The 17,351-nt window shown below is 34.2% G+C and overlaps 1 protein-coding gene and 1 pseudogene across 1 annotated transcript; both read left to right on the top strand.

Moving 5' to 3' along the window:
* The first annotated feature begins 8,588 nt into the window (after positions 1-8,588).
* Positions 8,589-10,803, top strand: LOC143544983 (protein FAR1-RELATED SEQUENCE 11 pseudogene; annotated as a pseudogene).
* A 2,116-nt stretch (positions 10,804-12,919) lies between these two features.
* Positions 12,920-17,164, top strand: LOC143544959 (cysteine-rich receptor-like protein kinase 2). The gene is made up of 7 exons (XM_077036927.1): positions 12,920-13,735; positions 14,035-14,157; positions 14,574-14,713; positions 14,999-15,209; positions 15,692-15,926; positions 16,074-16,224; positions 16,745-17,164. The coding sequence occupies exons 1-7, from the start codon at positions 12,970-12,972 to the stop codon at positions 17,078-17,080; spliced, it is 1,962 nt and encodes a 653-aa protein (XP_076893042.1). The 5' UTR covers positions 12,920-12,969; the 3' UTR covers positions 17,081-17,164.
* The last annotated feature ends 187 nt before the right edge of the window (positions 17,165-17,351 follow it).

Genomic DNA, 17,351 nt, shown 5'->3' with positions numbered 1-17,351 from the left:
AAGATTTTAGGGTATTTATTTATAATAATAAAGTTATATAACTAAAATATATTTTATTAATAAACATTGTTAAAATAATTATTTGAGCAAGCATCTTATAAACAAAAGTGTTTTATATACTAATATTATTACACACAACTTTTAAATTAAAGATAACCATTTTAATAAATAATAAACTTACTTAAGTTATTGTCCCAAATACCCGTTCAATCTTAAATCTCTATTAGTGTAATCTATTAATTCGTTGTATTCTCCGACTTCTATTATTACTTAGGATTTGTTCATTGATGCATCTCGAGCGTGACATTATTTTTCCGTCTTATCACATTTATTTCTCGTGCTTAATCGCTAAGGTGAGTAATCACTCCCCTATTTTACTTATTTTTAAACCTTTTTGGGGACATGTGCGTATCTTATATATTTATCTATTATCTAGTATTCAAAACCGCAACTGTTAATCCTTGTGTGTATATCAGTTTATGCTTAACTTGCTATTTGCTTACTTGCTTTGTTTGAATGCTACTTGCTTATTTCGGCAACCGATGTCCATTTTTATGGCAACGGTTTAGTCCTTGCTTTGGTAACCAATATCCATTTATATGGATTGGTTGAGCTCTTTCTTTATGGTTTGCTTTCTTTATGGATTGTTTGATTGATTGTTTATGTGATATGACTTAACTTTTATTCTCACAGGAACAGTTTGCATCTTTCTTTATATACTATATATTATTGTTGTGTCTTAAACTGGTGTTTTACTCACTCAACATGTGTTGTTGACAAATATTATATTTTATACGCATATGCAGGTTATCGTAGAATTTAATGCAGGTTGGTGAAGACTTAGTAAAGAATTTAGTTAGAAGAATATTTTAATCAAGAAATATAAAATTTGTATTGTTGTATGAATTATGTACTTGTTTGTATTTGATTTATTTGATAATTGAATTCAATTAATAGATATTGTCATTTAAATATTTCATGTTAGTACCTTGAGAGCTGTGACAATCAGCTCACGCCCCGACATTTCCGCCTTAGGTTGGGGTGTGACAAGTCATTCTAAACTGTGGTGGATGTATAAAATATACAAAACTCTCTAAATTGTTGACAAAATGTCTTTGATATGATCATGTTGATATGATGATGATGATGATGATGATGATGATGATGATGATGATATTATCATGTGTTGTATCAAATCTACAAACTACATTCTACCTTGGAGCGGGGAACACCACACACGGACCAGCTCAAACTACCTACTACTTCAAGAAGATCAATCAACATTTCGTTTTTTATACCCGATTCATAATTGATTTGTTTGTTGAAATTGTTCGTCTAATAGTAAATTTAGTCAGAAATCAGCGAAAATTTCACACCCCGACCGACGACAGTAAGTTCACGAACGTTAGACCTTAAGAGAATAATTAATATGTTTAAATACAGATTTACTTACCACAACTACTTAAACAATAACAAATTAGTATATGCATATATAAGACTAATTAACTATTTATATATAATATAAAAACATATATATGTTTTAAAAATAATTAAAATTACTATAAAATTTTAAACATTAAAAAAGCACATAACATTAAGGGCACATAATCAAACATCATAAGACATAATCACACATTGTGAAGAAAAATCATTGTTATTTACTCGGTTTTTAGTGACATAATTATTATTTAGTCATTATTATTATTATTATTAATATATAACTAATTATGGCTTAAAAGAAATAAAAAGACAAAGTTTTCAAAAAAATCAGGGTCCAGAAGGATCGAACCCGCGACCTCAAGACCCAAAGTTTCAAGTGTTAACCAGTAGGCCATAAGGCGACGTGCGTTGAGAACCGGTTTCCATTATTAATATACATCAAAAGTTCAGCACAAAACTTTTCCAAGAAAAACGGGGTGCAGAGGGTTCGATCCCGCGACCTCTACCCCCATTGTTTCAAGTGTTAACCAGCAGGCCATAAGGCGACGTGCATTAGGAGACAGTTTCCATTATTAATATACAAAACATGTTCATCGTAATGTTTGTATTTCATAAACCCTAGAATTCGATTTGATAAAACACAAACCCCGTCTTCCTTAGCACAAACCGCCACAAAGTCTGATTGAGCGATTCCGGTAACCTCGAACAATCCCGGCCATCACCGACCACCGACGTGAACAACACCGAGGCACATTATCAACAGGTACGTCAATCGGTTTTTATAATCAACTTATTTAGGTTAATCGGGTTATGGGTTAATTAATCGGTTATATAGGTTTAGTAATCGGGTTATTTTATGGTTTAGTTACACCAAGCCTATTTTGTACCATAGCCAACATGACTGTGTTGACCCAAAGAGCTTTAACCAGCTAGTGGACCAAAACCTGCTATATACTCACAACTCAACCAACTTTAACCCGTTAATGGACCCAAAGACCTTATACCGCTTAGGCAACCCAACCAATGTTGAACTGTTAGCCGATGAAGTCAGTTTTGATCCGTTAGCCGACCTAACCAGTTTTCAACTGTTGTTTACCACATGTAGCTTTGACCCGTTAAACAGTCTACATTTTACTATCATCCAAATTCAAATTTCCCATATTGCCTCTACACATTTATTTTACAGTGTGCTTATTTCTATGTAATATCCATGAACAACGGTTTTTATTGAGATAACTGAAATGTGCCTTTGAATATATATATATATATATATATATATAATAAACAGATAGGCATCCACGAGGAAGAGATCATCTACCAGCAGGAGGAGGAGGACCAGCGGCCACGATGGAGGCGGCGGAGACAACAGCCGCCAAAACCAATTGAAGGGGATGATGTGTTGGTGGGTTACCCACACACGCAGTTTGTTCTTGGGACACTCGAGCACGACCGGTACATCCAGCTCCGAATGATGAAGCCTATGCCGAATATTATCTTAAGCAAACGTTTTATGGACAGAGTTGGCGGGACCGCCAGATTGTCAGAGTATGTCAGGAACGACACGCCGTGGATGAGGATGTTTACAATGAACTACCCCGCACACCGGGAGCTTACACTAGAGGTTTACTCAACATTCTGTTTCAGGTGTTTTACTTTTTACTTACTTTGTCAAACTTTATTTACCGCCTAAACATTACTTTAATATATTCAAAAGAAATTGTTTATTTTATTTCAGGCCAAGGGAGGCGGGGAGGCCAGAGGTGCAGATGAGAGTTCCGGGCCCAGAGAATCATGCGTGGGAGGTTGGCTTCAAGATGTTTGGGGTCGACCGGTACTTTTCATTGGAGGATTCGCAGTGGCGATTGGCTTTTACACCGAGGAGGAGGTCCGGCAGCCAATGTACACCGCGAGCGTCATCGAGGGCCCGAACGATTATTTGCGCGTTTGGTGGCGCGCAATTGTGAGTAAGCCTTTCCCAACAGGTAGCCAAGAAAAAGCCTCCTGCATCATTGACCCGTTGTACAGGTAGGTTAAACTACGTTAATTTATATTACGTTACATTATATTATATTTACCTTATATTATATTTCGTTGTGCAGGTACCTGCACATACTGATAGCCTCCTCAGTACAAGGTCGGATTAAGGGTGCTGACCACTGCAGCCTCACAGACTTGTTTTTTTTGCGCTGCCTTCTGTCGGGGATCCATTGCAACCTCGCCCATGCCTTCGCCAACTACATCTCCACATACCAGCGCAGGCAGGGACGAGGATCGTTGCTCGGTGGCCCATACGTGACGCGCTTCGCGCATCATCTGGAACTGCAGGCACAACTAGCTAATCTTACGATCCCGACAGTTTCCCCCGCGGCCGGGGTAGCGCCCAAGGCATGCGTATTGTTCGCAGGTTTAAGGACCCCGACAGGAGAACTCAAGGCCGTCTCGTTACGGATTTCAACTCTCCACCTTACATACCGGTGCCGCTAGTCGAGCCTCCGCCATTGGAGGCACCGGAGGTGCACGTCCACGAGAACGACGTAGAGCCACCGGGATACCAGGACGTAGGGGACGATGAGGCGCCGGATGGAGCGGGGCAGGATCAGGAGGTTCAGGTTACTTTTATAACTCGTTTACGTTTATTTGTTTTGTCTAAATATTAACGTTTAATTATCATTTTAATGTCAACCACGGGTGCCGCAGCACGTCCCGCGCACCTATCGTGCTGTGCGTCTAGACCACGCCACAGATGCCCGGTTACGGAGAGTAGAGGACGCGGTGCAAAGGATGCAACGTCAAATCGATTGGATGATGGAGAGGGAGGCCAGCAGACAACGTGGTGAGGATTACACATTACCTCCCCCACGCTTCGACCACGAGGTAAGCACATCAAGAGCTGGCGCAGGCGCATCTACCGACGGGGACGAAGACGACGACACAGTAGTGTAGATCTTGATTTACATTACTTAGTTATTTTCTATCGAACATTAATATTTTGTATTTTAAAAAGTTTGATATTTTGTATGACATGGTATTATGCTTTTTAATATTGTAAGTTTATAATGCATCATTGTATTAGTTTTAACAATATATTAAACTTACGAAAATTGAGTTCAAAGAAGATGTATTTTCCAAACCAAAGGAAAACGCCGAGAGCTTGGATTCTAAAACACCGAAAATCAAACCAAATAGGCAACACCTCATATTATACACCAAAATCACCTTACAACCTATACCAAAGTGAGAACTACAAAATTTCTCAAAAAGACTTAAAAGTTATAAGACATATTTTTTAGATAGAAATATAAATATATTATAATAATTAACAGAAACATAGGAAGGCACATCCTATAATTAAAATAAATATATATTAAAATTTATATTTATTTAAATATATATCATTTTGATTGATCCAAAGATTGATCGATTTGATGGTATGGTTAACGTGTTACATTAGTGCTATTTGATAAACAAATAGCCAACACCTCATATTATAAACTAACACACCTTCTACCAAATTGTGAATTACATTATTTATATAAAATTTTTAAAAATTTAAAAACATATTATGTAGATACAAATATAATTATATTAAAATTTTTTAAACATTTATAAACATATTATGTAGATAAAAATATAATTATATTAATAATTAACAAAAACATAAATCCTATTAATTATAATTTGTAATCAAAATAAATCCTACAAAAATATTTATATCAAATCATCCAACAAATGATATGATTGATGCAGGTTGACATTGCCAATGATTTGATGGTCGCAGGTTTATAAGCAGCGAATTGTGCTATAAGCGGCGTCTGGTGCGGTTTTCTAACCACACCGGCGGTGTGGTTAGAAAAGCCCTAAAACTAACTCCACAAAAGGGTCAGCAGTTTTATAATCGAAAACACAAATAGATGGGTTAATCGAGTTATTAAATTGTAGGAATTTGTTAAAGCCGGTGATTTTATGATGAAAAAGTGCGTAAAGGATAGAAGATTATTGTACCTGAGAGATTAAATATCGAAAGTGATTGAAGATCAGCCTCTAGTGAAAGATTGATATTTTCATAAAGCTTCTTGAGAAAGAATGATAAAGAAAAAGCTGTAGACAGCTTCTATGCATGACTGACACATAACGCAAGTGGTCTCTTTGGCTGACACACGTATGCACTTGCTGTGTATTTTTATAGATCTAGGATTTTATTATATAGGGAGAAGGAGAAGAGTTTATTTTATCAAGGGGGGTTTGTAACTGCTTATTTAATCTTATTAGACTTAAAAGATGTTTGAAAAAATTAAAGAATATGAGTGGATAAATTATAACTTTGTAACTTCTTACTTATATATAAATTATAGAAAAGGTTAAATAAGGAATCCCAAACACACCATAAAAGACGGTATATCCTATAGCACTCTACATATCTCGTTCTAGACAAATTAAATTACGTCATGAAAGATAAATCGGCTAAGGAGACTAACTTTAGCAAGCACCTTTTAGGCTTTTGGCATTGAAGTTCACAAAAGTCAGGGGTGAACAACCATAGCTAGACAAGTGTCCTAAACAAGCTAATACAACTAGAGCCTTCTAGCCATATGCAAGTAGGCTAAAAAAGGATGCTAGCTTAACGGGCTCGGGATAGTTGGTACAAATCGTCAAACATGTCTACTTGGGAAAATAACAATTAGAAAAAAATATCGAATAAACTTTGTGGCTAACTTCCTTGTATAATTATCATTGAGCGTTCAAGTTCAAAGGAAAAGGGCAAAGGCCAAAACTAGGACCTCCTTTTATAAATTAGGCGCGACCAGATGAGATGATTAACTTTTTGTTACTCTTACCACACATGGTAAAGTGATGGAGATACTATTTATGCACTGCAAATATTATATATATATATATATATGTATATATATATATATATCATCTACCCAAGGAAAAACTGATGGGTCACACTCTGCCCCCCCCCCCTTTTCAATTGAATCACTATAATGTTTCATTCCTGAATGGTACTCTTATTGATTTAACTTGGTTTAGACCCGTTAATGTTATACATTTCGCGATTCTCATGGATCAGCAAACCCGAATAACCCTTAAAAGGGTTATAACATTTTATTTATTTGTAAAACCATTTCATCATAAAATAATAATTTTCATGGGCCATGGGTCTCAACAAACCCAGATAGCTCTTAAACGGATTATAACATCTCATTTAAGTTAAAAAAGTAAGCGAGTCACGGGTCTCACAAACCGGATAACCCTTAAACGGGTTATAATAACATCTCATTTATTTATGAAATTTTTTCATCATCAAACTCTAATTTAATGTCTCGCCTCTACATATTCTTTATTGCTAGTCTATCCTCTCAATCACCGATTAACTTCCGATTACCACCCACCATCATCACCTACATTAATATCCCCTTAGTTTTTGGATTTCTTCCTAGTCGCCATTATGAACATTTCATGAACATAATTGAACAAAGGAGAACGGACATAAATGAACAAAGGAGAACGAACATAAATGAACATATATAAACAAACGTAGACGAATATAAATAAACACACTTAAATGAAAACAAATGAACTAATAAAAGCATTGAGTAGATAATTCATTTAATGTTTCACCAAAAATAAACATAAATGAAATTAACCAAACATAAACTGATCATAATAGTACGAATTTTCTTACAATAATACAATAAATTAAATTAAAATTTAAAAAAAAAAATATTCATAATATTGAAACGACATATGTAAAAACACCTCGTAATACGATGGCTAAAAGCTGGTTATTGTATATACAATATATATATTAAAAAAATCCAGCAACAACCGAAGTTTTTTCTAATGATACCCATGAAAATATAAGAATGGAACGTTTTTAGAGTGGTTAACCCTCATTTCTCTTGTGCAAGTGACTCGGGTTCAAATACATGGCACGTGCTTTTTTATGTTTGATTTGAAAAGACTTTACTACTCTTATATCCCTTCCAAACCTTTGAATGGATGTTAAATCCTCTTCCTAATCATTCTTATAATATAAAGTCTCTTCCTAGAGGATGAGATGTCTACTCTACTAAGACCGGGTGTTACCCAACCGGGACGCCACCCACGAGTACGCAAGCAAACGAGGGTGCCAAAAGAGGTTATAAAATGGTACGAAAGGGGCCAAGAGCGGAGGCATGAGTGTACTGGCAAACGTGAGAGTATATATGAGGGTGTGGGCCTTGTGTCAACGCAAAGGGCCAATGAAAAACCTTCAAATGAAGGATGGGGCATCATTGAAATCTACCATGACATTTAGTCTAAGTATGTATTTTTTCCCGAATTGTGGACTTTTGTAAACAAAGGCCGAAGCCACAAACAAATCTCTACACCCCGGAGGAAGGCCAAAATGAACAAACAACCACTACATCAAAGAAAATTTACACTAACTGGACCAACTTACCGACTTACAAGTTGGTCTATACTTGTACCAAAGAAAACTAAAGGATTTAATGTCATAAATAATGTCCTCCACCTTTGCCTCATAAATAATGTCCTCCACCAACATGCTATTATAATGATACCATGAAAGACCTCTTTCTCCCTTGAACCTAACCCCCATATGGTTGTGCACCTCTAAAAGATCTCTAACAAGGAAAGCGATCGAGAAGGACGATGACCTACACCTTGAAATCAAAGCATCCCAAATCACTTGGTCGCTGGTCAATCGGTGTAAGTATGCTCTAAAGACTCCTACTCAACATTACAGAAGACACAAAGAATCCGAGAGCGAAATATTCATGCTCATGAGAGCCTTTTAGTCTATTAAGTTTTTAATATTGGGATTTTCTAACATGTGCCCTAAGGGCACATGTAAGGAATATTAATTAGGTGAATATTCTTGTTGACATTATAATTTTTTTATTAATTATATTCATCTCTTTTTAACTACCATATTTAACACTTATTTTTCCCTCCTAAATCTTTCCTCTATTAATAATTAGTTGACTACTATAGATAATTTTTCCCTCTAAAATTACTATTTCATCTCTTATAATTTCCCACCATTTTTTTCATAAGTATTCACTATCAAACAACACATTTTATTACATTTCAATCTATTTTCTTAAGATCAAATAATATAAAGCATTAATATTATTTTGCAAATGGATGGACGTTTTCTTTTGGATTTGAATGAGCTTCCTATTGAAGAAGATGTTATTGAAGAACAAGATGAAAACAAGAAAAAAATTTGTGAGGAACCATTCATTGATCAATGTTTTTTAAGTGAAGAAGAGGCTCTTGTTTTTTATCAAAATTATGCAAGAATGAATGGGTTTTCCGTTTGAAAAGGGAGGTTTGTGAACAAGAAAGGAGATAGAAAAAGACGTGACTTTTTTTGTCATCGTGAAGGAAAACTGGAGCCTAAAAAAGACTACACAAAAAAGTCAAGAAATAGAGGCTATGCAAGATGTGAATGCAAGGCCCACATGCGCATAACATTGAGAAGAATTAACGAAATTTTTCCAGAAGAATGGCAAGTCACTAAGTTTATTGCGGAGCATAATCATGTTTTGTTGTCTACTCAAGAGGTTCGTTTGTTACCATCTTACCGTACAATTACATTAGAAGATGAGAAACCTATACTTTTATTAAAAGAAGGGGGCTTGTCCGTTAAACAAATTATGCGGGTGATGGAGCTTGAAAAGAATGTGAGACACGGAGAACTTTCTTTTCTTAAAAAGGATGTTTATAACTTTTTTTTACCAAAAATCAAATATTACATTCAAAGAATGATGTAAGAGATCTTTTTGAGTATTGTAAAAATGCTAAAAATGAAAATTTTAATTTTCAATATGCATTTACACTTGATGGCGAAAATAGGCTAGAGCATATTTTTTGGTGTCATGCTCATTGTTTTGAACTTTATCAAAAATATGGGGATGTTGTGGTATTTGATACTACATACAAGGTGAATTCATATGACATGCCATTTGGCATATTTGTGGGTATTGACAATCATGGAAGAACCATATTATTTGGGTGTGCACTTCTTCGTAACGAAAAACTAAAGACCTTTGAATGGCTCTTTAAGGTAACTATATTTATGTTTGATTTTGAAACTTTTTAGTATTTGTATATGACTTGAAATTTCTTAAACTTACTTTATTTTCAGAATTTTACTCTATTGATGAAAAAGTCACCGAAAACTATATTGACCGATCAAGATCCTTGGATGAAACAAGCAATTGAAACAGAGATGCCTTCTACTAAACATGCATTTTGCATATGGCATATCACTAGTAAGTTTAGTAGTTGGTTTACTTCAATATTAAAAAGTGAGTATTCAAGTTGGTGCATCGAGTTTTACAACTTATATAAGTTAGAGTCGGTTGAAGAATTTGAGCAACAATGGCCATTAGTAATTGCAAAATTCAATCTCAAAGAGAATAAGCATGTGACAGCACTATATCAAATTAAAACATTTTGGGTTCCAAGTTATCTTCATGGCTTTTTCTTTGGTGGCATGACAACTACCGGAAGATCTGAGAGTATAAATTCGTTTATAAAAATGTTTATATCTTCCCGTACATGTTTAAGAGAGTTTATTAGACAAGTGAGTACAAGTATCTAGTTTTTTTAATTTTTTTAGTTCAAACATTTTTTTATTAATCTTTTTACTCGTAATTTTTTATAGGTTGATCTTGCCATTGAAGACATTGGGCAGAAACAAATGCATGATAGTATGTTAGCAAAATATCAAGAGTTGCATTTGAAATCATTATCACCGTTGGAAAAGCAAGGTTACCAAGTGTTGACTCCTTATGCATTCAAAAAGTTTCAAGATCAGCTTTCTCTAGCGATTCAATATTTGGCTTGCAAAGAAAATGACACAAGTTTTATTGTCAAGCATTACAAAGCGACTCGATGGCATAAGGTGGTTCGGGATGGTAAGATGGCTGAATGCACTTGCAAAAACTTTGAATTTGTCGGGATACTTTGTCGTCATGTTTTGAGTGTTCTTCTCCATACGGGCTGCTTTGAAATTCCTTTTAGTTATTGGCTATCACGATGGAGACGAGAAGAGGCTCAATTCAATAATGACTCTCAATTATGCCAAGAAGGAACTTTGAATATTACATCATCTTTTGTTGAAAATAGTGATCTAATAACTAATGCAATTGAGTTGGTTCAATGCCCTGTTATTTCAAAAACAAAGGGCGACCTAAGCAAAAGCGAATGAAAAGTGGAAAGGAATTAGCGAAACAAGTAAAACATTGCAGACTTTGTAGATCTTCTAGTCACAACTTCAGCACATGTCCAGAGCGGCATGCTTCTGATGATGCTAAAAGAGAAAACCTGATATGCTCAGTGAAGTAGATTGCAACCCCGTATTTAATTATAAATGTTGAAATGCATCTTATTTTGTTATCATATAATAATGAAATTACTAATTCTTTTGCTTTTTAAACTTTTATATCTTTATATTAAAAAAGTCAATGTTAGTTTGAGTGAAAAAAAAGTCACTTTTATATTTGAATATTTTTACATAAATGAATAGAAAAATGATGGGATATAAAATAATAATTTTAGAGGGAAAAATTATATATAGTAGTCAACTAATTATTAATGGAGGAAAGATTTAGGAGGGAAAAATAAGTGTTAAAAATGATAGTTAAAAAGAGATGAATATAATTAATAAAAAAATTATAATGTCAACAAGAATATTCACCTAATTAATATTCCTTACACGTGCCCTTAGGGCACATATTAGAAATCCCTTTAATATTTTTATTTTAGTTTTTGGGGTTATTTAATATAGTTTTAAAAAATCAAGTTTTTTATTCATTTTATTAATGTGGGCTATATTATTTTTGCCATTTTATCTAATTTAGTATTTGTTTGTTACGATATTTTTTTGTATTTTCTATTCTATATCATATATTTTTGTCATGTAAAGAGGAACGAATAGTAATCCGATTTAGAATTTCGGGTTCCTCCGATGCATATTATGTGACCATATCTAAAACCAAAACTAAAGATCTAAAGTTAACTACGTTAGAAATCCAAAAACCAATATTTTCGACACCCATAAAAAGAATCTCTTAAATCCCTCACCGAAAATGCTTTAACATGAAATCATGCATACGTAAATATTTGTCATGAACATGATCGGGTCAATGATATGATTACATAACCATGATAAACAAAATATATATAATTAAGAAAGTGAAATTTCTAGTTTCTAGAAAATAATAATAAAGATAGCACAACATGATAAAAGAACATGACAACAACACATGATTAAAAGTAGTATCGTTCGTTACGGTTTTGCATGAAAAACGTTACAGTTTTGGAAAACAAACGTGTTGGTGGGTCCCACACAAGGTGAGTACCGTCAGCATCAGCAACCATTGAGTGGACACTTCAACTATCATCGCACATGCATGCTATGCTGCCTTCCAGTTTAAATCAAATATCATATCTGCCCATCATTCTCTCATCCAAAACTTATAAACTGCTGGCTCCAAATTATCATGCAACAAATGGTAAGGATTTGTATCCTTCTTTCCATGATTTTGCTGATCGTTTACTTGAATCGACTTGTTCGTTGCAATCATTCATGTTTTCTCATATTTGTTTCTGCTAAATTTGTTTTGAAAATAAGGCGGAATATATTGTTGATGAGCAAAACCGTCTTATCGATTTACCACTAGAGGTGGCTAAAGAGGAGTGAAATAAAGCAATGGCTTTTGGGCGATCACTTCTCTAGGCCCCCAAACTATATAAGTAACAAATTACTGTATATGTTAATAATTTTGGTTTTGAGATTGTTTGACGATAGAGTTTAATAATTATCCATATGCATAGATGACTCAAGAGTCACATGATCTAAAAAAATTTTCTTATGAAAAATCCCTAATTTTATTTTGCGTTTTAGCCCCCCCCCCCCCCTAAAAGATTGAGACAACCCTGTTTACGACTATGTGTTAGTTGTAATTAATTATTTATAGTAGGAGTGTACATAGGTCGGGTCGGTTTTGGGCTAAACCGTACCAAGAACCGGAAATTCCGTTTTTTGAAACCTTGGATTTGGATTTTTCTTTATTTCGGTTTTTCCATTTGGACATGAATATTTTGAGCCGAAAAAATAAGTTGGCCAAAAGTAATGACTTTGGGCTTTATCTTTCTTGTTAGTTAAATAACTTAAAATTTAAAATAAAAATTAGAAATCTATAAATTTGGTTCGGTTTTTTCAGTTTTAAGTACATGCAAAATCAAAACCGAATCGAAAGTTAGTTCTTTTACCAAAACAGAAAACCAAACCATCTGTTTTTTCTTACGGTTTTTTTTTTGTTTCAAGCACACCCTTAATTTGTAGGTTGAATTTGGGAATCTATTAACTTTGCGATTAATGTGAGCAAATGAATTTTTTTATATAATTTGCTTCTACTACGAGAAAAAACAATGATTCAAGTTTGCATATGAAGAAGAAGAAGGTTATCCTGATTCCAGACAGGATATTAACATAATCAAGCTACTTAAATGATGATGAAGAGATCAATAGAGACATCATATGTTTTTATGAATATTATCATAATTCTACTTATGATAGATGATTTAGAGGGTGCTCCTAGAAACCAAATCATTAAAATATCTTGTAATAAGCAAAAAGAAAACAATCCAACACAGTATAGCTCAAACTTCATCCAAACAACTGAAAAACTTGGCAACCAAATGCAATCTTCATTGTTTGCAACCGCAAGTACCGGCTCGGGTCCTGATGCTACTTACGGACTTGCTCAATGCTACGGTGATCTTTCCACAACCGACTGCTTCTTGTGCTATGACGCAGCGCATTATTATACTTCGCATTGCTTTCTTTATACCGGTGCTTTTGTTTATCAAGACGGTTGCTTTATGAGATTTCAAAACTATAGTTTTTATGACGAGTATGTGGGACCCTGGGACACGTTTATTTGTGGGAATACCACAAGGAAGAAGAGTGTGTTTAGAGATTCAGTAAAGCAGGCTGTGTCAGCTGCTGTTAGGGACGCGTTGACTAATGTTGATTATTTTGCTAGAGAAGAAGTGGTGGTTTCTGGGACGGTTAATGAGTCGGCTTATGTGTTGGCGAATTGTTGGAAGACGTTGAATGCAAGTTCTTGTAGGATTTGTTTGGAGGCTGCATCTGTATCTGTTTTACAATGCTTGCCTTGGTCTGAAGGGCGAGCGTTGATGACTGGATGTTTTATGAGGTATTCTGATACTGATTTTCTCAATCCTGAGCCGAGCCGAAGGAAAAACAGAGGTAACAATTAGTTCTTTTTAACGTTTTAATAATGGGAAAATGTCATAGAATAACAATGTGTGTTCACTATTGTCCCATCATGGTACTAGAATTATTTTTGTTTTAAAATTTTGTTATTAAAGTTTCTAACGTCGTGCTATCATGGTCATTATGGAAACTGGTGACCGTCGTTTGGTTTGTTTTGCGGACTTTTTGTACCAATTGAGTCGTTATGTGACATGTAGTTAAAGTTTTTGCTCTGTTTCAGTTACCATAAATATGTCTTAGGTTTGTGATTATTTATGAATTTATATTGATAGGTTTTTCAGGGAGGATGATAGTTGTTATAACAGCAGTTGTTAGTTCCATTGTGATCCTTGCAGTTGCATTGTTGATTGCTTTGTATATACGAAGATGGAAATGGGTACAAAAGAAGAGATCAGGTGCATACCATGCTTTGATGAACTTGACTAGATTTTGTGATTAAAAGTTAAAACAATCCATGCTTTAATCCTAGGTGTTAAATGGGTTAATCAGGCAGGCTGGGTAACCGGTTTGGGTCAAAAGTAATAAGTTTTTTGGTAAGAGTCAAACCGGGTCGGTTGGTTGACCCAAAACACATTTTGTCCAAACTTATTATTTTTTAAAATGTAATTGGTATGTCAAATATGCTTACCAAAATTATTTTATTTCATAAAAATACGGTTCGCGTGACTTTCGACCCATTTGACCAATACATAACCTGAATGACAATTCGTACGCAAATGGGTCAAAATTGTAACTTTTACTATATAATGGAATGTAGTATTGCATAAGTAATCTTCTAATATCCAATTTTCGCATTGATGATTATATTCAGGTTCATATGACACTAAGAAACTGACAAAGATTCTTAGTGATAGTAACTTGAACTTCAAGTACTCCACTATTGAGAAAGCAACAAGCTCTTGGGATGATTCTAATAAGCTTGGTGAAGGAGGATTCGGGTCCGTATACAAGGTAGTACCCTGTGACACATTATACATTATCAGTTCTTTTATAAACTCTTTAGGGATAATATTAATATACTTTATATCAGTACCGACAAAAAACATTCCGAATGATGAGACTGCCCTTGAGTAAAAATTAAAAGAATAATTATATATTTTAACATAAACATACTGAAAACCTCATCAGAGGAAGTATCTTATGACACATTATATATCAAGATAAGAAACTCAACTTTTCTTATATCATTTTCGGTTGTCAAGTACTAATTTTATACAATTTATCGAAACTATATAGGGAGTTCTTCCAGATGGAAGAGAGATTGCCGCGAAGAGGCTTTTTTTCAACAACAAATTCAGAGCAGAAGATTTTTATAATGAAGTTAACATGATTAACAGCCTTGAACATAAAAACTTGGTCAGGCTGTTAGGATGCAGCTGTTCGGGCCCAGAAAGTTTTCTTGTATATGAGTATCTACCCAACATGAGCATCGATCGCTTCATATTTGGTAAAGACACAACAAGTTAAATATAATAATCAAAACAAGTTTTAAGGTGGCATATTTGGGTCCATGATTGGATCGATTTGGGTTATGTTTTACCTCCATTTATGCTGAATAGGGGTAAAAATGTAAATTATGTAAAACCTTTTAAATGCTTAGTGTATTTATTTTTAATGCATAATACCTCTTAAATCATTTTATTCAACATATTATACTCTAGAAAACATATAATTTTTCAAATCATGTTTGTTTCACTAATTTTTATCACACAAAATGTGCTTGTTTATCAGCCTAACCCGACCCCTTTTGACGGGTATCCAAAGTAACCCGTTTTAACCACTGCTCGTTTTTAAATGCTGCACGATCTACTTGCCGTACTCATTTTGCCATGTGTGTGCCTACTGCTTAATCATGCTTCAAACCATATCATTTCATCAAGAATTATGTATTCATGAAGTTAATAAAATCGAGCTTTTATTTTATTACAGATGCAATAAAAGGTAAGGAACTAAATTGGGAAAAGAGATTTGAGATTATTATTGGCACAGCTGAAGGTCTTGTCTACCTTCATGAAAATACCAAAAACCGGATTATTCACAGGGATATTAAAGCTTCTAATATCTTATTAGACTTGAGGTTTCGTCCCAAAATAGCTGATTTTGGTTTGGCGAGATCTTTTCAAGATGATAAGAGCCACATTAGCACTGCCATTGCAGGAACACTGTAAGTACTCGAAATTTTGATTTCTCTAATATCGTGGCATTAGAATATATTATTCATATTGTAATTAATCAGTACCGGCCAAACATAAAGGTATCATACTATAAACACAATGTCCTATCATACAGCTTACATTCTTTTAAATTTCAGTGGATATATGGCTCCAGAATATTTAGCCCTTGGTCAGCTAACCGAAAAAGCGGACGTCTACAGCTATGGTATATTGTTGTTGGAGGTAGTTACTGGAATACAGAACAACAGAAGTAAAAACTCAGAATACTCAGAAAACTTAGCATCAATTGTAAGTGTCAAACTTCATTTGTTTGATTATGGTTTTCATAGGAATTTTGGTGGTTCATATTTGTTGCCTTTATCCTTGCAATATGGGTGGGTCGGGTCGGTAATTGATCAAACTAGGTTTTGGTCAAAAGGGGTCATTGAGTAGCAAAACAATAAACTCAACCATTATAACATGTTGCAACTTTTAATTTTGTTTTTTTTAAGATTTGAGGTGCAAGGGTATTTTTCATAGCGGACCAAGTTGGTTGGTTGAGCCGAACCGCAAACACTTTTTAGTTCTGTCTTTCTCAAACTTTACAAATAATTAGCGTGTCAAATATGATAAAAAAAACACTATGTAATTTCTTTAAAATGATACAAATTGTTAGAGAAGCTAGTAAGTGTAACCCGTTTCAAAAAATTTGTCCTGTTAAAAATAAAACATAACCCAAATTTTCAAATTTCTTTAAAACAAGCCATCCACAAAATGCATTTTTTTATTTGTTATTTTAACCTTCTGTAATTATTTGTTATGAAAACAGGTATGGAGGCATTTTCAACAAGATACAGTGGAAGAAATCCTTGATCCAAACCTAATGTTCCAAACATCCCCTAACCTCAATTTTAAAAAACAAGCCATGAAAGTGGTACATGTAGGACTCTTGTGCACCCAACAAGCTCCATCTTTAAGACCATCAATATCAATGGTACTAAAAATGCTAGCAAAAGATGATCAATCCTTACCTACACCCTCTAATCCTCCGTTTATCGGTGATGATGACATAAATGAGTTAGAAGAAAAGATACAACGGTATCATGACGATGATGATTCACTTTCGGTTGCTACGGTTTCCCATTATCAATTCTCCCCTAGGTAACACACTAATGATCCTTGTAAGTTTATATACTTTTCCATACATATGTACAATACAAGAAGTTCGTTTACTAATTACAAGTAAAATGGTGTGACGCCAGATGTTATATGTATAAAGATTATCCACATTAACAATTTTACACAATTTGAAAATTTGTTCATCGGATTTTGACAAGATAACAAGTCATTCTAGCACAGTTAATTAAGTATAGGTTAAAGGCAGTAGTTCAGCATACAATGATTAAATTATTGCAGTTTATGAATTTAAGTTGTTT

Source organism: Bidens hawaiensis, unplaced genomic scaffold, assembly GCF_021521415.1.
Source record: "Bidens hawaiensis isolate Kalapana, Puna unplaced genomic scaffold, B.hawaiensis_p1.1 tig00013805_1, whole genome shotgun sequence".
Classification (NCBI taxonomy): Eukaryota; Viridiplantae; Streptophyta; class Magnoliopsida; order Asterales; family Asteraceae; genus Bidens; species Bidens hawaiensis.
Note: the sequence above shows the minus strand (reverse complement) of the source record. Positions and strands in the feature narration are given on the sequence as shown.

What these genes read in the sequence shown, in the direction of transcription:
- LOC143544959 (XM_077036927.1), top strand. Translation starts at nt 12,970, where the DNA reads ATGATGATGAAGAGATCAATAGAGACATCATATGTTTTTATGAATATT. An exon ending in ACTGCCATTGCAGGAACACT is followed by an intron (nt 15,927 to 16,073) that starts GTAAGTACTCGA and finishes TTTAAATTTCAG; the next exon opens with TGGATATATGGCTCCAGAAT. An exon ending in CAGAAAACTTAGCATCAATT is followed by an intron (nt 16,225 to 16,744) that starts GTAAGTGTCAAA and finishes TTATGAAAACAG; the next exon opens with GTATGGAGGCATTTTCAACA.